The sequence below is a fragment of the Rhinatrema bivittatum genome, chromosome 3 (genome assembly GCF_901001135.1).
Source record: "Rhinatrema bivittatum chromosome 3, aRhiBiv1.1, whole genome shotgun sequence".
Lineage (NCBI taxonomy): Eukaryota > Metazoa > Chordata > Amphibia > Gymnophiona > Rhinatrematidae > Rhinatrema > Rhinatrema bivittatum.
In genome coordinates, this window is record NC_042617.1 from 131,789,143 (window position 1) to 131,811,318 (window position 22,176).

General features: G+C 44.3%; 1 protein-coding gene across 1 annotated transcript in view; it reads left to right on the plus strand.

The window, feature by feature from the left end:
- The window catches only part of LOC115088522, a 29,174-nt gene extending 7,289 nt beyond the window's left edge, over nucleotides 1–21,885 (plus strand). The window contains exons 2-5 of the mRNA XM_029596784.1: nucleotides 17,717–17,786; nucleotides 18,242–18,374; nucleotides 19,095–19,992; nucleotides 21,710–21,885. Coding sequence (XP_029452644.1) covers nucleotides 17,717–17,786; nucleotides 18,242–18,374; nucleotides 19,095–19,992; nucleotides 21,710–21,885 — 1,277 coding nt within the window. The remainder of the gene's footprint in view (nucleotides 1–17,716; nucleotides 17,787–18,241; nucleotides 18,375–19,094; nucleotides 19,993–21,709) is intronic.
- The last annotated feature ends 291 nt before the right edge of the window (nucleotides 21,886–22,176 follow it).

Genomic DNA, 22,176 nt, shown 5'->3' on the forward strand with positions numbered 1-22,176 from the left:
GGCTTTTGTCTGTGCTTTCCACATAGATCAAAATATCCCACCTCTATCAACATATGTGGTAACTTAGGGCAGTCGGGCTTGGTAAACAGCCAGTAGGATAAAGGAGGCAGACTCTGGCTGTTTCCTTATATACAAATTTATTTACAGAGCCAAAAACATAACATAAGGAAAAGCTGCCCACCTTGCAGTGCTGGTATCAACATTCAAACATAACTGGTTTTGGCATACTCTGGCTTCCTGCCTGCTCCCCAGGGCCTCTTCTACCCTTCTGGCCCTGCCTTCTATTGTGAGCATGGGGAATGTGATTGTTTGCTCGAGAGAAAGTGAGCCCTTGAACCACAGTGCAACCTCAGGATGGGACTCCAAGGAAGGCACCATGGGAGGTGTTCGGGTATGGGCTTGGAACTTGGAATGTATCTCACTCGGTCCTCCACTGAGCCTGAACACACAGAGTGAGACCCAACAACACAATGCTGGTCTCAGGGGTAGCCCTCCAGCCACTCGATAGCCCTTTTGGACGTGTCGCTTGGGAATGGTTTGTATGTCAGGACAGACAAAGGCCGAGGACAGGACATGGCAAGACATGGAACTTGGATGAAGGCTCTGAAGACTCGGAGGACTTGGAATTTGAGACAAAGACTCGGAAGACTTGGAACTTGAGACAGAGACTCGGAGGACTTGGAATTTGAGATGAAAACTCGGAAGACTTGGAACTTGAGGCAGAGACTCGGAGGACTTGGAATTTGAGACGAAGACTCGGAAGACTTGGAACTTGAGACAGAGACCCGGAGGACTTGGAACTTGAGATGGAGACTCAAAAGACTTGAAACTTAAGACGGAGAGTCAGGAACAGGAGGAGTCCAGCCTCCCAGGGCACTGCACCTCAGTGTGCCCTACACAGCACACCCCCCCCCTCCATAGGCTGGTCGTGGGCCATGCTGTCCCACTGTGTGCCCTACACAACCTACCACAGGTTGGACGCAGACCACATGGGGAGCGGGACAGGCTCAGAATTGTGACTCAGAGGAGAACATGAGTCAGGACATCACTTGGGATAAGGGACAAGGTTTGGAATGAGGAACAAGGTTATCCACTGGCTGGACATGCTCCACAAGCCCAGAACTAGGAACAAGAACAGAAACTCGAAACTTGACTTGGAACTTGGAACTTGGAACTCTGAAACAAGGATGGACTCTGAGGGCTTGATCCAGTGAAGATGGACTTGCAAGCACGCCCTGTGCCAGGAAGCATCCTATACAGCTGCCTGTAGCTTGTTGCGGACCACGATGCTGGCACGTCTGGGGGAAAGACAAGGGAATCCAAAAGGCTGACCATGGAATGAAGACCAGAACATCAGGAGCTTGATTGAAGATTTGGATGAGATGAAGATTCAGAAGACTAGACAAGGAGCTGGCAGGAGACCAGGAACACAGAACAGGCAACATGATGAACTCTGAAGGGACAAGGAAGCCAGGAACCAGGACTAGAACAGGAACGAGAGGGTCAGGAACATTCAACGAGGAACATGAAGACCATCCAACCAGAGTGAAGACCACGGAAGACCTTGAAGGGAAACACACTTGGACAACCATGAACTCACTTGTGAAAGCCCCGAGGAAGAGGAAGAAGAGCCCTTTTATAGGACTGCACAAGCAAAGAGAGATAACATCATCAGTTGGGGCCATGGGGCTTTTCCTGCCACTGGCCCTTTATATGTTGAAGAGAGGCACGCATGTGCGCCTATGCAGGAGCCCAGAGACAGACAAAGGAGGAAGCATCGGCGGCGTCCTGCTGCAAAAGAGGTGGAGTTGGCGGCAGCATTCCTGCCATGAAGAGCAGCAACAATGGTGACTCCATACCGTGAAGACAGTCCTGGCAGCAGCTCAGAGCCACTCAGGAAGGCTGGGACATCAGCGGAGCAGCACTCAGCCACACAGGAGTGGTGACGGTGGCACCTCCATGCTGCGAAGAGGGTCCCGACAGTGGAAAGAGGCCTATGGCGGCGTTGGGCTGGATATGAGAGGCCGCTCGTGAAATGCCCGTGAGCAGTATCACAGCACTTTCTTATTCTAGATTGAAGGGATCCTCCCTGGGACCAGAATCCCTTGTTCGATTGGGATTTAAGAAGGACCAGGTCAGATAGCTGTGGCCGGTTCCTTAAGGTTGTCTGAGGGTGATTCCTTTAGACTCCTTCATACACCTACAATATTATCCATGACTTCCCTGCTCAACAAACTGAGGAGTTCTGGAGATGCTGCTCTTGCAACCTCATGACTTCTTTGCCACTCTATTCCATCTCCATGGCATCTGCTGAGAATCATTCTATCCAGGCCTTCTATCATGAAGTCTATGGCTTGCCTCCCAGTCCTCTGAAAAACAAGACTCCATGTTATCTCTATGCCCACAGAAGACCCCGCCCTCAACATTCTCTTCCTTGATCCCCCATCCTGTGCCATGCCAATATGTCCCTTTGCATCCCATCCCTATCCCCCATTGTCCCACATCCCCTCTTATTTTCCATTCCCCCTTTTCCCCTCTACACATAGTACCCCCTGCCTTACCCACCCACCATCCCCATTCTAGCACATACCCCATACCCACCCATCTCATATACCTTCATCTCTTGACCACCTCTCCATGGACCACAACCTATCCACTCCTCCACCAACCCCTGTTAGGCACCCTTGTCCAAGCCCCTTCCATATGTTATGCCTTCTATTACATATCCCATTAAACTCATCTGAATGCCATCTGAATGCCATTAAAACTTGCTCAAAAACTAATTTTGCCCAATCTTTGGGCCTGGGCATCATGCCTCCATTAACTCTTGTCACCTAGATTCCCTTTCCTTGACTTCTGACCCTTGGCTGTCTTCCTTCCATGGCTTCTCTGCTGCAAGAGACTGTCAGGGAAGAAAATGTACTTACTTATGGCTGTTCCTCTCACCACTGCCATGCTATCTTTCTATACATGATGCCTTACTGGCATGACCTAATCCACCCCCCCCATCCCACACAGCCTTATGCAACATGTCCCTGGGATGGTTATTGATGGGCCAATCTTACCCCTCCTTCCAGGTAGAAACATATAAGCATAGAAAGCTCTCCTCCTTGAACCACCACTCAATCCCTAAACCTACCCTCATTTACAATTTTTCTCACTGGACTACAGTAATCCCATCACAATCTGACACTTCCTTCACTGACACCACTGGAAAATTCACCACCTCTAGCTCTGCTATGATCTGCTCTGCTGCCATATTGCTGCCCTCCACACACCTTTCTTCCACCTCTAGACTCCACAGACACATTCCCCACCATGATGTCACTATTTCACCAGTTCCACAAGGAGAATTTAAGGATTTGACACTGAAATTGTCCCCCCCCCCCCATGCCTCCTGAGGGATTTTACCCTCCAAAGAATGCCCAGAATGTAACATTAGATAATCAAAAAGAAGTATGATTTTTTTTTTGCTAAAACAGAGAGTGCCTTTCCTTTATAATATTTAAATTTACTTAAAAAATGTGTAGATTTAACAATAAACATGTTTAGATAATTCCTTTGTATTCACATCCCATTAATGTTAATTAAAAATACATAATTTAAGTAGTAGAAGATAGTATGTTTGATTTTTCCATTACTGTATGTTTTGCAATAATATCTTAACTTGCATTCACGTCTTATTTCTTTTTTTTCAAAATCATTTGGTTTATGGATTTTCATTTACAACAGTGCTGTGATGTTAACAGAAAGAAGTATGTATTAAATTAAAACTCTTTTACTGAATCTACTAAGGATAACATTTTTATTCCAGATTTCAACCCTTTTTTCATGCCCAGACAGGCAGATCTACTGTACATAAAAAAGATACAAATTATATTAGCATGATAATAATTAAATAAAGATTTCCTTCTCAAATAAATAAATACATAAGCCACTACTGTCATTTGTGCAGCTACATTTTTCACCAGAATGACAGTTATGCTAGTTGTGAATATGTTCAAGATACATATGCTTTATGTTATTGGGATGAGCTCGAGCCAGTGCTATCAGAAATGCAGTACATACTAAGGATGTGCAAAGGAAAATGTTTTAGTTCATTCATTTGTTTTGTTCGGCACCGCCATTTGATTCATTAGTTCCAATGACAAAAAAAATGGTTATTTGTCTTGTTAATTTGTTTACCATTAAAGTCTATGGGTGAAGTAGTGCAGTCTATTTTGGGCTCTAAAATTTGGGTTTTCTCATCAGTTCTACTAAAACTGCTGGGTAACAACATCAGAAAGGTGAAGGCATGCCAGTGTATCAGACTATGTCAATGTGGCACCAAAAGTGGCCATAAAAAGCCCATGAAAGGGCAAAGTGGTGACTGAGTAGGCACCATGAGGGGAGCAAAGCAGCAGCAAGATGAGGAAGAACACCTCAAAATTTAAAAAAAATGGGTGCCAACAACAATGGAATGAAAGCATCATGGGAAGGAAAGTGGTACCAAGAATGTCATCAACATCCTAAGGCACCATGAAAAGAGAACAAAGCAGAAAAGGTGGCAGGAAAAACCCCTGGGCACTGAAGAGAGGCAAAGCAGAATAAAGAGTGGCATCAATAATAGGTGCATAGCAGGCCCCCACAGTGGCAAGAAAACTTCAAGATGTAGAATCTGGGATATGGCAGCAAGGAAAGGGGGTAGAGAAAGGTATAAAGTCTGGATATGGCAGCAAAGGTGAATGGCATGAGGAGTATAGCAGCAATGCAGAGTGGCATGGGAGAGTCTGTTTTCTTGTGGAAGTATTTGCCACTTGTCATGTTTAGTACAAGAGAATACTCTGTCATCAGTATCACTTTTGTGACATACTCTTTTATGACATTCCCTACTTGAAATTGAACTTGCTGCTGGTGGAATTCTGGGTTCCTTAAGAAATTTTCTTTCTGATTAAACCTTTTATCACAATCACAACATGTTAATGGTTTCTTATCAATGTAGCTTTCCTGGTGATCTGTCAATTTTGATTTATTAAGAAGATTTTACCATATTATGTAGCTGAACACAGTCTTTTTCCTTTCGTTGATTTTCTGGTGTTTGCAATAGCGCTTTCTTTTTTTCTGGAACCTTATCACATTCAAACATAAAAAGATATCTCCTATACATCCTTTCTCTTATGGCTGCTTTTATTTCTTCTGACTGAGGGTTTTTTGGGGACAAAACTCCCCAGTATTACCAAGAAAGAAGAAGGGTGAGAGAACTAGGCTGGGTTTCTAGAGATGTACAAAAAAAAGGTAAGGTAGACAACAGAAAAGAGATAGGGTGGGAGGAGAAGCTTTATTTCTTTTTCTGTTTTTCAATTTTTTTTTCTGGGGATAAAACACCCCAGTATAACCATTAAAAAAATAAAGTAGAAGAGCTAGATTGGGATTATAGAGGGGTACAACAAAATAAAGAACCATAAAAGAGGAGGGGTGGAAGTGAAACTTTTTTTTCTTTTTTCACATTTTCTTTTGGAGGAAAATCATCCCTCTATAACAACAAACAAACAGGATGGGAGAAAAACTGAAATCCCAAAAAGCAAACAACACAATGCCCATTTTGATACATAAATAGTATGACAGATAGAGAGAGCGGTAGCAACAAGACCCCTCAGGTGCTATATCTGGGACATATTAGGTAGGCATTTTACAGCAAAACCCCTAAAATGATAGATCTGGGGCATGGCCAATTGGTCCATATAATATTATGCTGTTCTAATTCACTTATAGCTAATTGTATTGAGATGTCTATCATCAGTTAAGTCATTATTCTTAAATGAATCTTCCTGTTGGGGATGCTATGGAGAGGCTATATAACCCATTTAAATGGTTATATAGCCTCTCCTTGTATTTAATTGAGTTATACTTTGGAGATCTTTGAAACAGGCAAGATATCTCTCTCTAGCATGCAGACTTAGAAGACCCAGCTCCCTGTTGAGCAATTTCTTGCTCCAGGGAGGACTTTGTCAACAAGTTTAAATGGATACCTCACTTACAGAGGCATAGAGCAAACATCTTTTTTTAATACAATGGGATTTCATTAGTCCACTTGAAAACCCTTCCCTGGACACATAAAATAATGAAAGGATTTGACACATTTGGACTAAAATTCAGGCTATCTAATTTATGTGGTGGGTTCAGCAAAATGAAGTCATGCACATGGTGAAGTTGACCCAAGTAAAGGCAAAGGAGTAGGTTACTCTTCTTGGACTGGACAAAAATTATATCCATATACTCTCCTCCGTGAACCCTATCCCTCATTTAAACTTTAACTGCTGGCTACTCTTTTAGTCCCACAAAATTTATAACAATCCAAGGTTAAGGCAAACACTCAGGGGTAGATTTTATAAATGTATGCACAGGCGTACTTTTGTTCGTGCACCAGGCGCGAACAAAATTACGCTGGATTTTATAAGATACGCGCGTAGCCGCGCGTATCTTACAAAATCCGGGGTCGGCGCGCGCAAGGGGGTGCACATTTGTGCAACCTGCGTGCTCCGAGCCCGGCGCGCGCTGCCTGTTCCCTCCGAGGCCACTCTGAAATCGGAGCGGCCTCAGAGGGAACTTTCCTTCCGCCTCTCCTCACCTTCCCCTCCCTTCCCCTACTTAACCCCCCCCCCCGGCCCTATCTAACCCCCCCCCCCCACCTTTGTTGGCAGATTTACGCCTGTGGAAAGCAGGCGTAAATCTGCGTACGATACGCGCGATTTCTGATTTCGGAGTGGCCTCGGAGGGAACAGGCAGCGCGCGCAGGTTGCACAAATGTGCACCCCCTTGCATGCGCCGACCCCGGATTTTATAAGATACGCGCGGCTATGCGCGTATCTTATAAAATCCAGCGTACTTTTGTTCACGCCTGGTGCATGAACAAAAGTACGCCCGCGCGTACATTTATAAAATCTACCCCTTATAGAAGAAGCCATCTTTGAATCTCAGACCAGATGCATTCCATGCAATAGAAAAAGTGTAAGGAAGGCCAGCATGGTTAAAAGGTGAGATGAAAGAGCCTACTTCAAACAAAATAATTTATTTCAAAAATTGGAAAAAGGATCCAATTGAAGAAATAGGAAAAAGCATTAGCATTGGCAAGTTAGATGTAAAACAATGATAAGGCAGGCAAAAAGAGAATTTGAATTTATTAAAATCTATATACTGAACTTTTACAAGGGAACTATTTCAAGGCAGCTCACATAGCAAACATTCATACTAAATCAGAATACACATAGATTCATAACAAATTATAAGAACATAAGAGCATAAGAAATTGCCATGTTGGGTCAGACCACGGGTCCATCAAGCCCAGCGTTCTGTTTCCAATAGAGGCCAAACCAGGCCACAAGAACCTGGCAATTACCCAAACACTAAGAAGATCCCATGCTACTGATGCAATTAATAGCAGTGGCTATTCCCTAAGTAAACTTGATTAATAGCCGTTAATGGACTTCTCCTCCAAGAAATTATCCAAACCTTTTTTGAGCCCAGCTACACTAACTGCACTAAGCTCTGGCAACAAATTCCAGAGCTTTATTGTGCATTGAGTGAAAAAGAATTTTCTCCGATTAGACTTAAATGTGCTACTTGCTAACTTCATGGAATGCCCCCTAGTCCTTCTATTATTCGAAAGTGTAAATAACCAAGACACATTTACTCATTCAAGACTGCTCATGATCTTAAAGACCTCTATCATATCCCCCCTCAGCCATCTCTTCTCCAAGCTGAACAGCCCTAACCTCTTCAGCCTTTCCTCATAAAGGAGCTGTTCTATCCCCTTTATCATTTTGGTTGCCCTTCTCTGTACCTTCTCCATCGCAACAATATCTTTTTTGAGATGCAGCAACCAGAATTGAACACAGTATTCAAGGTGCGGTCTCACCATGGAGAGATACAGAGGCATTATGACATTTTCTGTTTTATTAACCATTCCCTTCCTAATAATTCCTAACATTCTATTTGCTTTTTTGACTGCTGCAGCACACTGAGCTGACGATTTTAAAGTATTAACCACTATGATGCCTAGATCTTTTTGTGGGTGGTAGCTCCTAATATGGAAGCTAACATCGTGTAACTACAGCAAGGGTTATTTTTCCCTATATGCAACACCTTGCACTTGTCCACATTAAATTTCATCTGCTATTTGGATGCTCAATCTTCCAGTCTTGCAAGGTTCTCCTGTAATGTATCACAGTCCGCTTGTGATTTAACTACTCTGAATAATTTTGTATCATCCGCAAATTTGATAACCTCACTCATCGTATTCCTTTCCAGATCATTTATATATATATATATATATATATATATATATATATATATTGAAAAGCACCAGTCCCAGTATAGATCCCTGAGGCACTCCACTGTTTACCCTTTTCCACTGAGAACATTGACCATTTAATCCTACTCTCTGTTTCCTGTCTTTTAACCAGTTTCTAATCTATGAAAGGACATCACCACCTATCCCATGACTTTTTAGTTTTCTTAGAAGCCTCTTATGAGGGACTTTGTCAAATGCCTTCTGAAAATCCAAATACACTACATCTACTGGCTCACTTTTATCCACATGTTTATTAACCCCTTCAAAAAAATGAAGCAGATTTGTTAGGCAAGACTTCCCTTGGGTAAATCCATGTTGACTGTGTTCCATTAAACCATGTCTTTTTATATTCTCTACGAATTTGATCTTGAGAATAGTTTCCACTATTTTTCCCGGCACTGAAGTCAGGCTTACTGGTCTATAGTTACTCGGATCGCCCCTGGTGCCTTTTTTTTAAATATTGGGGTTACATTGGGCACCCTCCAGTCTTCAGTACAATGGATGATTTTAATGATAGGTTACAAATTTTAACTAATAGATCAGAAATTTCATTTTTTAGTTCCTTATGTACCCTAGGATGCATACCATCCAGTATAGGTGATTTGCTACTCTTTAGTTTGTCAAAGCATGCTGCTAGTGATAATCAGCTAAGACTCTGAAGTATTTTAGGATCACAAAGTTAAATAGCACTCAGTCTAGGATGTAAGCCAGCCTAAACAAATACGTCTCTAAAGCCTTCTTAACTGGTTAATACTGCAGATCATTTTAAGATGCAGGTAGGGAATTCTAAAGAGTTGGATCTGCTAAGGAGAAGGCTCTGTCTCTTGTTAAATCAAGTCTCGCTATTATAACAGAGGTAATCTCAAGCATTCTTTTTCCCTCTGATCTGAGAGAGTGTTCAGGTCTATTAATTTTTAATAAAGAGCTGGTCTGGCACTTAGTATCTTCATGTATCATCTTATGGAATTCCATCTGATTGGAATTTGAAAAGAAGCTGGCTGTAGAGGCAGAATAAAAACTTTTTAAAATATATCGAAAGCCTAAAGCCTGTGTGGTAGTCAACTGGACTGTTAAATGATAAAGGGGTTAAAGGGGCAATTAGGGAAAACAAGGCCATGAAAGAAGTCTAAATAATTTCTTTGCTTTGTTTCCATTTAACTAGTATGGAATCCACAATAGGACAATGCCTCCTATCCCATGATTTTTATATTTCTTAGGTCTCTTTCATGGGGGATTTTGTCAAATGTTTTCTGAAATCCAAATACACTATATCCATCAGGTCAGCTTTATCTGCATTTTTTTAACCCCTTCAAAAAAGTGTAGCAGGTTGGTGAAGCAAGACTTCTCTTGCATAAATCTATGCTGGCAGTGTGCCATTAGATTATGTCTTTCTATATGTTCTGTGATTGTGTTCTTTAGAATAGCTTTTATGATTTTTCATGCAACTGAAGTCAGGCTCAAAAATATATAGTATCCTGGGTCACCCCGGACCCTTTATAAAGATTGGCGTCACATTGGACACCCTCCAATCTTCAGGTACAATAGATGATTTTAATATTAGGCTGCAAATTACTAGAAATAGATCTGCAATTTCATTTGTAGTTCTTTCAGAAGTCTGGAATGTAAACTTTCAAGGTCCAGGTGATTTATTTCAGTTCTTTTAAATAATCATCATTAAATAACATTTCTGCCATGAGTATCTCCTTAAGTACCTGGATGATGTAATAGGGCATCTTGACAAACTAAAAAGTAGCAAATTACCTGGACCAAATGGGATTTTTCATTGAATTAAGGAGGTTTTATTAACAACTTTACTAAAGTTTGTCAATCAATCATTCAGTGAAGGAGTTTTCTCTACTGAGTTGAAAAAAGCCATTGAGAACTTTGCTCAAGTTTTAGGTGTATCTCAAATTTGTCTATATTAGCAAAATTTTTAGAAAAGGTGGTGTTAGGTCAATTGATTTAATTCCTCGATGATCATGAAGTGGTGAGTCACTATCAAAGTAGGTTTTTCTATGAACACAGTACAGAGACTATATTCATATTTGTACTAGATTTCTTGTTGTGTGACTTACTGTGATCGCAGCATTAGATTTAATTAATTGAGGGATCTTGCAAGCTTGCCTTAAAAGTTTGGGTATTGGAAGTGTTGTCTATAGGTGGTTTGCTTCTTGCTTGAAAGCAAGCTCAAATAATGATTGGCCAGGGTCATTCCACTTGCCATACAATGAATGTGGGTGTACCACAGGGTTCAGCCCTGAGTGCTATCTTATTTAATATTTACTTTCAGCTGTTTTGTCAAATTTTAGAATAGTTTTCCATTTTTTTTATGATATGTGTCGAAGTCATACTTTTTTTTTTTTTTTTACAGATGTACAGGCACATAAACAATGAGGAATGGTGAACTTCCAGTAGCAGCATACGTGTGATTATTATGCGAGAACTCCGCCCAGGGGAGAAACTTAGCCCAATTATCTTGTCATTTGTTCACAAAGGCACGAAGAAAAGTCTTCAAGGTTTGATTGGTTCGTTCCGTTTGCCTATTACTTTGAGGATAGAACGCTGATGAAAGACTAAGTTGCACATTGAAGCAGTTGCATAGGGCTTTCCAATAACGTGCTGTAAACTGTGGTCCTCGATCGGAGACTATATCCTTCGGGAGACCATGAAGTCTAAAGATATGCTGGGCGAACAAGCCGGCCAGGTCAGGTGCAGAAGGTAGCTTAGGCAAAGGGACAAAAGTGTGCCATCTTGGAAAATCAGTCCACAGTTACCCAAATGACCAAATTACCTCCTGAGGCAGGAAAGTCCACGACAAAATTGGTGGAGATGTGCGTCCAAGGCTCCACCAGGATAGGCAATGGTTGCAACAGGCCCCTGGGCTTCCTGATGAGCGGCTTTTGAACAGCACAGGTAGGGCATGAGCCCACAAAGGCTTGGACATCCTGTCTCACCATTGGCCACCAGTAGAAACGGTTTAACAAGTCTAAAGTCCCTTTCCAACCAGCATGGCCCCCAGTGAGGGAGTCATGGGCCCAAGCGAGAACTGTTCTCCGGGAGCGACGTGGAACGACGGTCTTCCCTTGGGAGGACACCGAGGTTGCAGCAAGACTTACTTTCTCAGGGTCCAAGATATATTGGGGTATATCAGGAGTCTCTTCGACCTCAGAGGAGCGCGAGAACGCGTCAGCTCGAACGTTCTTTGAGCCGGGTCGGTAGCGTAACGTAAAATCAAACTGGTCAAAAAACAGTGACCAATGGGCTTGTCTTGGATTCAGGCATTGGGCTTGCTTCAAGAATGCTAGATTTTTGTGATCGGTGTAAATTGTAACCGGATGGTTGGCTCCTTCCAACCACTGTCTCCTTTCCTCCAGGGCAAGTTTCACAGCTACAACTCTTTGTCACCAACACAGTAGTTGCACTCTGCTGGGGAGAATTTCCTTGAGAAATATGAACAGGGCAGCAGCTGTCCAGAATCAGAGTACTGACTCAGTACGGCCCCCACGGCCACACTGGAGGCATCAACTTCCACTACGAAGGGCCGGCTGGGATCTGGATGGTGAAGGCAGGTGTCTAGCAAGAAGGTTTCTTTAAGGGCCTCAAAGGCTTGACTGGCAGAGGCAGGCCAATCCTTCGTGTTAGCCCCCTTTCGAGTGAGGACAGTTAACGGAGCCACAATACGAGAGTAATTGGGAATAAAGTGACGGTAGAAATTGGAAAAGCCAAGGAAGTGTTGCAATGCTTTAAGACCCCTCGGCCGGGACCAATTTTTAATAGCCGCCACTTTCTCAGGATTCATTTGAAAGCCAGCTACAGAAATTATGTAGCCTAGGAACGGCAGGGACGACTTCTCAAAGCTACATTTTTCCAGCTTCGCGTACAGACCATGATCCCTAAGTATCTGGAGCACTTGACGGACATGCTGACGGTATGACGACAGATCCTGGGAGTAGCTTAACACATCGTCGAGTGTTGTGACGGGAGACGCATGGAAAGAAGAGACGTCAGACACGATTCTAAGGAAACCAGGAAGCCATCCCGAAGTCACTTCAGGCAGGCCCTTTTATTGTTCTGCGTTACATATTATTTGCGTATACAATCACATCATTGATAACAACAATACTCTCGGAGACATAGCTGCCACGGATTATTATGATTAACTCATGTTACTATCTTTGTGAGAGAAAGCAGGCATTCTGTATTTAGGGCAAAGGTTGTTTGTGCTAAGAGCAAGGTCTGTAGGAATGCAGACACAAACAGGCTCAGTGTATGTTTAATGCAGATAAGCAAATACTGAGAAGTGTTGATGCAGACAGATTCAGCTTCTGTTTTTTGCCAGCCAAAGAGAAAAAGTCTACATCTCCACAGTCGAGGTAAACAATTACGCAGGTGTTCAGAATATCCCGCAGCACCTCATTCATCAGGTGCTGGAACACTGCCAGGGCTTTACATAAGCCGAAAGGCATCATGAGTTACTCATAATGCCCGTCTCGGGTATTAAACATGGTTTTCCACTCATCTCGGAACGGATTCTGACTAAATTGTACGCTCCTCGCAAGTCCAACTTTGTGAAAATCTTTGCTCCTTGAAGCCAATCAAGGAGCTCCAGGATTAACAGGAGCGGGTAGCGGTCTCGCTTGATAATAGAATTTAGGCCTCGATAGTCTATGCACGGCGTCAGTGAACCGTCTTTCTTGCTGACAAAAAAGAAACCTGCCCCTGCAGGCGACTTGGATGGGTGGATAAAGCCCTTGGCCAGGTTCTCTGCAATGTTCTCGGACATGGCCCGGGTCTCAGGTATGGATAAGGGGTAAACCCTTCCTCGGGGGGCATGGTACCAGGTAGCAAGTCTATAGGACAGTCATACGGACGATGCTGCGGAAGGATCTCCATCTTGGTCTTGGAGAATACATCCGTAAAGTCCTCATAAGGTGCAGGAGGACCCACAGCAGTGTGCATCAAGGGGAGTGCAGGAGTCTTAGGCACTTTCATGCAAATAGCTAGGCAAAAAGGACTCCATTTGACAATCTGTAGCATATCCCACTGAATCGTGGGTGAGTGTTTCTGTAACCACGGCAACCCTAGCACCACAGGGTGGACAGCCTTCTCCAACACTAGGAAGGCTATCTCCTCCGAATGGATCGCACTGGTGTCGACCGTAATGGGTGCTGTGGACATCTGGACAGGTCCTGGAAGAAGCATCCCCTGGATAGAGGTAATTCGTAATGAGACCTCCCGTCTATGTGTAGGGATATACAACTGAGAGACTAAGTCCTGCAAGATGAAATTACCTCCGGCTCCGGAATCCAGGAACACCAACGTCTCAAAGGAGCCTCTGGATATTCCAAGGTAACAGGGACAGTACATTGAGGGGCTGTAGCACAGCCTAGGAGGAGCTCCTCTTGACCTCCTAGGCTTTTGGCGTTTTCCACACGCTCCTGGCAGCATGCCAAGAAGTGGCCTTTCTGGCCAGAATACAAGCACAACTTCAATGAACGGCGCCATTGCCTCTCTTCAGCAGAAATCGGGGCCCATCCCAGCTGCATAGGTTCGCAGGTGGGAGCATCTGAACGTGAACTCTTGGGCGAGGGCACAGGTCTCGGCCCACGAGCCGGGCTATGGCGAGAGGAGTGTTGCTCCTTGGCCTGTTGTTGTTGGCAGCGGTCAATGAGGGCAGCCATCTCAATCAAGGCGTTGAGGTCCTCTGGCAGATCTCGAGCAGCAATCTCATCCTTTATGCGTCCGGAGAGTCCTTCCAGGAAGATGGCCTTAAGACTACCATCTTGCCAACCTTCTTCTTGGGCTAAGGTCCGAAACTCCATTGCATAATCTGCCAAGGAGCGAGCCCCCTGACGAAGTTGCAGCAGGTCAGACGTAGCTGTGGCTACTCGAGCGGGCTCATAAAAGGCCTGGCAAAAGTTCTTGATGAACTGTTGTAAGTCCGTTAGCGAAGGATCATTGTTTTCCCAGAGGGGAGAAGCCGAGATAAAGGCCTTCCCATCAAGCAGGGACAGGATATATGCCACTTTCACCGCATCTGAGGGAAACTGCCGAGGCAACAAGGAGAACCGTACAAAACATTGGTTCAAGAAGCCGTGGCAAGTCCTTAAATCACCAGCGTAACAAGAGGGTGCCGGTAGCTGAGTCACAGAAGAAATGTGACCCTCAGGAGCCCTGCCAGCGGAAGGCAAGGACTCCAGGCGCGAGGATAGCCTTTCCACCATGGATGCCAAGGTATCTATGCCGCTCTGGTACTGTAGCATCTGCCGGGCCATCCCGGGCAGATCTGAGGGAGCAGGTGCATCCGCCGAGTCCATGGCCTTGCAATCTGTTATGGGAGTCTCTGTTTAGTGGACCCTGGGGCCGACCTGCTGGAGACTGGGAAAGGTGGTCAATGTCTCTAATGAATAGCAGGCCGGGAGGCAGATGTTCAGGCAGGACGTAGATGCTCTTTACCCTGGAAGCTGGTACTCCCCTGGGAGGAGCCCGTAGGAGCCCAACCGCTGGGACTTAGGTGGCTTCACCCTTGGAAGCCGAAGTCCCCCCGGGAGGAGCCCGTAGGGGCCCAGCCGCTGGGACTTAGGCGGGTTGTGGATCAGGACAGGTAACTGGAACCAGACTAGGACAGTAGCAATACTGTAACGGGGCTCGGGTTCTGGAACCAGGCAGGAAGTGTCGCTAGGCTCGGGTACTGGAACCAGGCAGGAACTGTAGCAGAATCCAGGTACTGAAACATTTGAAATCTTGGTTATTTCATGAAGCTTTTGTTAATGTTTGAAGGAATGAATTATTATTTAATAATTTTCTATTTTATTTTAATATTGTCTATTCTATTTTACTTCTTTGTCATTTATGGATTTCTGCTTGTATGTTTGTTTTAGTTGAATTGATCCACTTAGAACAACAGATTTGACTAAGGCAGAATATAAGCATTCAAGAAAATAAAAAAATAAGCATTAATTAATTAATTAATTAATCAATTTATTTATTTATGTGTTTATTTATTTATTTATTTATGGTCAGTTTTCTCATTGGAGAAAGATTAACAGAAGAATGCCTCAGGGAACTGTACTGGGGCCAGTGCTTTTTAATATATTAGCAAATGATCTGGAAAAAGGTACAAGGAGTAAAGTGATCAAAGTTGCAGATGACACAAAATTATTCCAAATTATTAAATCATAAGTGGATTGTGAAAAATTGTGGTAAAATCTTGTGAGACTTGGATACTGGGCATCCAAATGGCAGATGAAATTTAATGTGGACAAGTGCAAAGTAATCTATATGGGGAAAAGTAATCCACACTGTAATTACATGGCATTAGGTTCCATATTAGGAGGTACCACACAGGATAAAGATCTGTGCCTCATCATGGACATTACTTTAAAATCTTCAGCTCAGTATGTGTTGGCAGTCAAAAAAGCAAACAGAATGTTAAGAATTATTAGGAAAGAAATGGAAAATAAATGGAAAATGTCATAATACGTCTCTAGCACTCCATTGTGAGATCGCACCTAGAGTATTGTGTTCAATTCTGGTCATTGGAGCTCAAAATGATATAGTTGAGCTGGAAAAGGTAAGAGAAGGGTAATCAAAATAATGAACGCATTGGAAAGGCTTCCCTGTGATGTGAAGAAATGTTAAAGAGATTAGGGATATTAAGTCTGGAGAAGAGATGGCTGAGGAGGTATATGATAGAGGTCTTTAATTGAGTGGAATAGAATAGGTGAATATGAATCAGTTATTTACTCTTTCAAAAAATTCAAAAAGTAGGGGACACTTCATGAAATTAGTATTTATTTATTTTTATTTATTTATTTTAAAAATTTTTGTATACCGCTGTTCCAAAGAGGAAAGGAGATCAAAGATGTTTACAACTAAACATAGATAATGAGGAAACATAAAATAAACAGCTATCACAATATCAGCAAATTATGAACACATTATAAATAAAAAACCAAATAAAACAAAATCTTAAAAATATAAAAAAGTAAGACAGGAAACAAAAAAGCCAAATTTATGTTCTGGAATGTATAATTATATTTTGAGAGTCTAACCATATTCTTCTTTGAATAGCCATGTTTTGAGCATTTTTGAACAATTTTAAATCAGTTGTTGATCTCAGGCAGTCAGGCAGTGTATTCTAAAGTATGGGTTCTGTAATAGAAATAAATGTATCCCTTTCTTCACTAATATGTGTTATTCTGATAGATGGAATTTCGAGCAAACCTTTATTTTGAGATCTTAGAGAATGAGTTGGAATATAAATATGTAATTTAGAACCAACACATGGTGTATTGGAATTATTTACAAGTTTATGTATTATTGTTAATATTTTGTATTTGATTCTGCCTCTTATGGGGAGCCAATGTAGATTAATAAGAACATGTGTAATATGATCAATTTTTTTTGTTCCAGTAATTATTCTGGCTGCAAAGTTTTATAAAAGTTGTATGGGGCATAATGTTAATGTAGTAGATTCTAGTAATAGTGAATTACAATCATCAGTTCCAGAAAAAATCAAGGTCTGTAACAAAGGTAAATAAATTTAAAACAGATTGGTGAAAATTCATAATTAAGCTCTGGAATTCATTGTTAGAGGATGTGGTAAAGGCAGTTAGCGCAACTGAGTTTATAAAAATATTTTCACAAGTTCCTGGAGAAGTCCTTAAACTATTATCAACCAGATAGACTTGTGGAAAACCACTATTTATTTATTATTTATGTATTTCTACAAACGATTTATTACCTATCTTACAACTATAACCTAAGCGATGTACAATAGAACTAAATATAGCAAAACAAAATCCAAAAGCAAATTTCAAATGCATCAATAAATAGTAAAATAGTAATAAACAATCCAACATCATCAAATATAAAACAAGAAAAAAGAAAAAAAATAAAATTCTAAAATAACATTGAAAAAGATAAATGTAAATCATAAATAAATCACAATCCCTATAATGTATTAACAACAATAAAATAATAAAGCATACATGATAATTAAAATGAAACAAATAAACTCTAATAAAAACATCAAATGAAGCTGATTAAAACATAATACAGTTTACTGGATGAAAAGCTCACAAAAAAAGGAAAGTCTTCAGGGTTTTTCTGTATTTAAAATAAGTTCTCTAAATGCAGATCCAAAGGAAAGGAATTCCAAAGACTAGGAGCAAGATACCATGCTAACAGTAAGGTATCTACTACAGATGTGTTTCGGGTAAATATTTCATGTCGGGCTTTGTTTCAGGAGCTACCCATGGGAATTTCGTTTTTCCTGTGGTTCAGGGTTGTTGTTTTTTTGGGGGCCCTGATTTTCGGGTTAGCGTGCACTAACTCAAAATGAATTTTTTCCAAAATTTCAGAAAAAATTCAACCGCTTTTCAGTTCTCCTGAACCATTCTGAATTGGGCAATTTCCTGGAAGACCAGCCGGACCCCGTGTCCGGCCGGGCGGCGTAATGTGGGCGCAGGCTCACTTCAGAGGCGAGGCGCGTGTGGTTGGAGAGGGGGGGGGGGGGGGAAGGTGGAATAGACGGAGGTGAAAACAACGTGGGGACACAAGTAGGGCTGCAACGTGAAGTACGTGAAGGAGGGGGGAGGGGGGGACTGAAGGCGAGTGTCATAGAGTCGTGGAATGCAGTGATTGGCTTTAGGTGCAAGGGGGGGGGGGCAGAAGGAGTAAGCGTGGAGAGCTGGGATAGGTGGGGAGAAAATTCAAACTGCTGGTTAAGCAGTTTTAGTAACGCGGGCTTCAGTCGGTAGCTGGGGAGCGAGAGAGGGGCAGAAGGTTCGCGCGATCTTAACATACCTTTTGTTGCTGGTTTCTGTGTGATTGTCCGTTGGGGACTGTTCGGAGATCGCAGGCATTTTTTGCAGCCGTAAACTTCCAGTGCTCGTGTGCTGACTGCAGCATGGCTGGCAAGAGGCCCGATTGGGAGGAGGAGGAGCTCGATGGTGGTGTGGCTGCGTTCCTGGAGTCAGAGGAAGCCGCATGGGTGCCGGGGGAGGAGGCAGCAGGCGACGGTGTGCTGATCCCAGAATGGGTGAGCGACTTTGGCGTTGCAGAGCGGGGAGGAGCACGATCGTTAGCTCGGGGGGCGGATAGAGGAGGTGTGGAGATTGAAAGGGAGGGACCGTTGCTGTTAATTGAGAGGTCTGCAGAGCTGGGTGTGGTGAGGGGGAGGGGCGGTAGAGCTGTGAGGCCCCGGGCTAAGGGGAAGTCTGGAAAGGCAGCTTCTAAGAGCTGTGAGCCCATTCTAGCTGCAGAAATGATTTCTGATGCTGCAGAGCGCTTTCCTGGCCCTGATGAAGGTTCATTTGGTGAGAGTGCTGTGTCTATGGGAGCTTTATACAAAACTAGGTTTCGTGGTCAGGGGGGTAAGGGAGCGATGGTAGGGCGGTTAAGTGGAGCGGAGGAGCGCAGGGCAGGGGTGCCGGTAGCATGTTGGGGAGGGGCATGGCTGTGAGAGGGGAGAGGGTGAGTAATAAGTTATTGGTTCCAGAACTGGCAAGGGGGATGTTGGGGGGGGGTAAGCAGGCACTGCATGGGGCAAAGAGGTAATCGTAGATTGACTGGGGGTTCTCGCCGGCGTTTGAATGGAGGGGGGAGAATCGGGAGGGGAAGAGATGACCTTGGTAGAGGGAGGTCTGTGGACAGGGGATGTGTGAGCAGTTTTGGGGAGTTTGGGGGGTTGGAGGTGGAGAGAAATTGGGATATTGTGCCGGCTCCTGTTCCGTCTCCTGCTCCTGCTGTTTTTCCACAGGGGAATTTGGCAGAGGATGATGGTGAAATACCTGGCCCATCTCAATGGGAGGCTTGGCGCAATGACGCGCCAGTGACGGCAGGCAGGGGTCGGCGAGAGCAGTTATACATGGATGATGTGCTGCCTGTGGAGCCTGAACAGACTGGTGAGTTTATTATTTTCCCTAGACAGGACAGAGGTGGAGCTGCATGTGTGAGGGGGGCAGAAGAGAGGGAGGGGGGGAAGCAGGATGGCAAGGACGCAGGTGGCAGCGAAGTGTTACCAAGTGTTAAGGAAGGGGGGGTGGATAGGAAACGGGGGTCTTCAAAGTCTGGGAAGTCTAAGAAAAAGAGAAAGAGGGGGCGCTCTAGTTCATCGGATTCGTCCTCGTCGTCGTCGTCCTCTTCGTCATCTTCTGATACCTCTTCGGATTCGGGAGCAGCGGTTCAGGGGGGAGCAGTCGGAGGGGCCACAGTACGTGGTGCCCCGGCTTTGGTGGCTTTTACGGAGTTATGGGAGGAGGTTCCGCGTTCCATTCGTAGACGAATTAGGCGTAGGCAGTTCATTGATATTTTTCAGCTGCTGGAGGGCAGGCGTGGTAAGCGTAAGGATAAGAAGAAGAGGAATAAGAGAGATCAATTTGTAGGGGCCCCGATCAAGGTGGCACGAAATATTCATAATTGGACAAGGGCTTTTCTGCGGCTAGCAAGTGTAGTGGGGAAGAAAGATCCGTCACAGTATGGGGCGTTGTTATCTTATGCAGATGCAATCCTAGCGGCCAGTAAGACTTACGAAGGTTGGTCCTGGCTTAATTATGATGAGCGATTCCGGGATCGTATGGAAGAAAATAAGTTTATCTCCTGGGGTACTCAGGATGTTGGACTCTGGCTAACGCAGATGGCTGCAAAACCGTCCTCAGGTAGTATGGGGCAGGGGTTAGTGGCTGGTACTGGGCCTGGGAGGTCCTTTCGGAGGGACGTGCCCGGCAGTAGTGTTGGAAAGGGGGGCGCGGGGCGCAGTGATGTGTGTTGGAGATTTAATCGCTCCACGTGTATTTTCCCGGACTGTAAGTTCCGGCACGCTTGTTCCGTGTGTGGAGCCGGTCACCCAGTGTCCAAGTGTTCAAAGCGTCAAGGGGACGGACCGGCCACAGCACAACCTGCAAAAGGTGCCAGTAGACCGGGTCTTTGAGCGAGCACATACACCTATCTGTTTAACCGCGATGTTGCCATGGTTACGGCTGTACCCGCGTATAAAGGTGGCGGAGTTGTTAGATCAGGGTTTTCGTTATGGTTTTAAAATACCGTTTCAAGGACAGGGGGAAGTTGGGGGTGGGGTCAATTGCCGTCGGTTCGGCGTATGCTAGCGGTGGTAAGGGAAAAGTTGCTGGGGGAAATAGGACTGGGCCGTATTGCAGGTCCCTTTAATGTGATTCCGTTCCGTGATTTGGTCCTATCGCCTTTAGCTTGTGATTCCAAAAAAGGATCCGGGCAAGTTTAGATTAATTCATAATTTGTCTTTCCCCGAAGGGAGGTCTGTGAATGATGGTATCCCGAGGGAATTATGCACGGTGCGATACGCATCTTTTGACTCCGCAGTGCGAATAGTTCGGCAGTGTGGCCCAGGGGCTTTAATGGCGAAAGCGGACATAGAAGCGGCATTTCGTTTGTTGCCGGTTCATCCTGATAGTTTTCACCTGTTAGGGTTCCGCTTTCAGCAGCAGTTTTACTTTGATAAGTGTATGCCTATGGGTTGTTCTATAGCATGCTCTTATTTTGAAGCTTTCAGTACATTTGTGCACTGGGTGGTACAGAAGAGGTCGGGATCGAGACTCGTGGTACATTATTTGGATGATTTTCTATTTGTGGGAAGGGCTGGTTCGGGTGATTGTCTCAGTTTGATGAATTGTTTTCAAGAGGTGGCCAATGATTTCGGGATTCCTCTTTCGGTCAGTAAAACAGAAGGACCTAGTACTTCATTGGTATTTTTGGGAATTGAGCTGGATTCGGTAGCTATGGTATCGCGGTTACCGGAGGATAAGGTTCAGCTGTTAAGGGACATGGTGCGAGGGGCTGTTGGTCGGCCTAAGTTGTCTTTACGAGAGTTACAGTCACTCGTTGGTAGTCTAAATTTCGCCTGTCGGGTGATTCCTATGGGCAGAGTGTTTTTGCGCAGGTTATCACATGCTATGTCCGGTTTAAGAAAACCGCATCATCGTGTGCGAAATTCTTGTTTTTTGCGGGAAGATCTGAGACTTTGGGATAGGTTTTTGGAGGATTTTAATGGGGAGGCGTTGTGGCAATCTAATCCGCGGTCAAATCATGATTTGGAGCTGTTCACCGACGCAGCGGGTTCGTTAGGTTTCGGGGCTTATTTTCGAGGGGCTTGGTGCGCAGCAGGTTGGCCGGAGGACTGGATTACGTCTGGAGTTACAAAAAATATAGCTTTCTTGGAATTATTTCCAATTGTAGTGGCAGTGTATATTTGGGGCGCTCAGTTGGCAGGAAAGAGAGTGGTATTTTGGAGCGATAATCAGGGGGTGGTTGAGGTCATAAATAAGAGATCGGCGCGTTGCATCAGAGTGTCAGAGTTATTGCGCGAGCTGATTTTGCGTTGTATGTCCTTAAATGTAACAGTATGGGCTCGACACGTGCCTGGAGTTTCTAACAGTGTGGCTGACTCTCTTTCTCGTTTCAAGTGGGACTTGTTTCGAGAACTCGCCCCAGAAGCGGAGTCGTGCGGAACCCCGGTGCCGTCTTTCCTTTGGAAATTTGGTTCCCAGAGTCCTGGAAAATGCTGCGAGATTCATTAGCGCCCTCCACGTGGACAGGTTATGTAGGGGGGGCCCGACGAGTCTCAGCGTTTTTGTGTTCCTTGGGCTGGGCGGGGGGGTCCGATCTCGGATATGGCATTGGTACGTTTCATTGAGCGTGCTCGGGCGAGTGGGTGTTCGCAGGCTGCAGTAGGCCGCCAGCTGGCGGGGTTTTCCTTTTTTATGAAGGCACATGGTTGGGGCTTTCCTTCGGGTCGTTTTATAGTTCGGCGTCTGTTGAGGGGTTGGTCGCGGACAACGCAGAGCAGAATTGATCAGCGTTTGCCCATT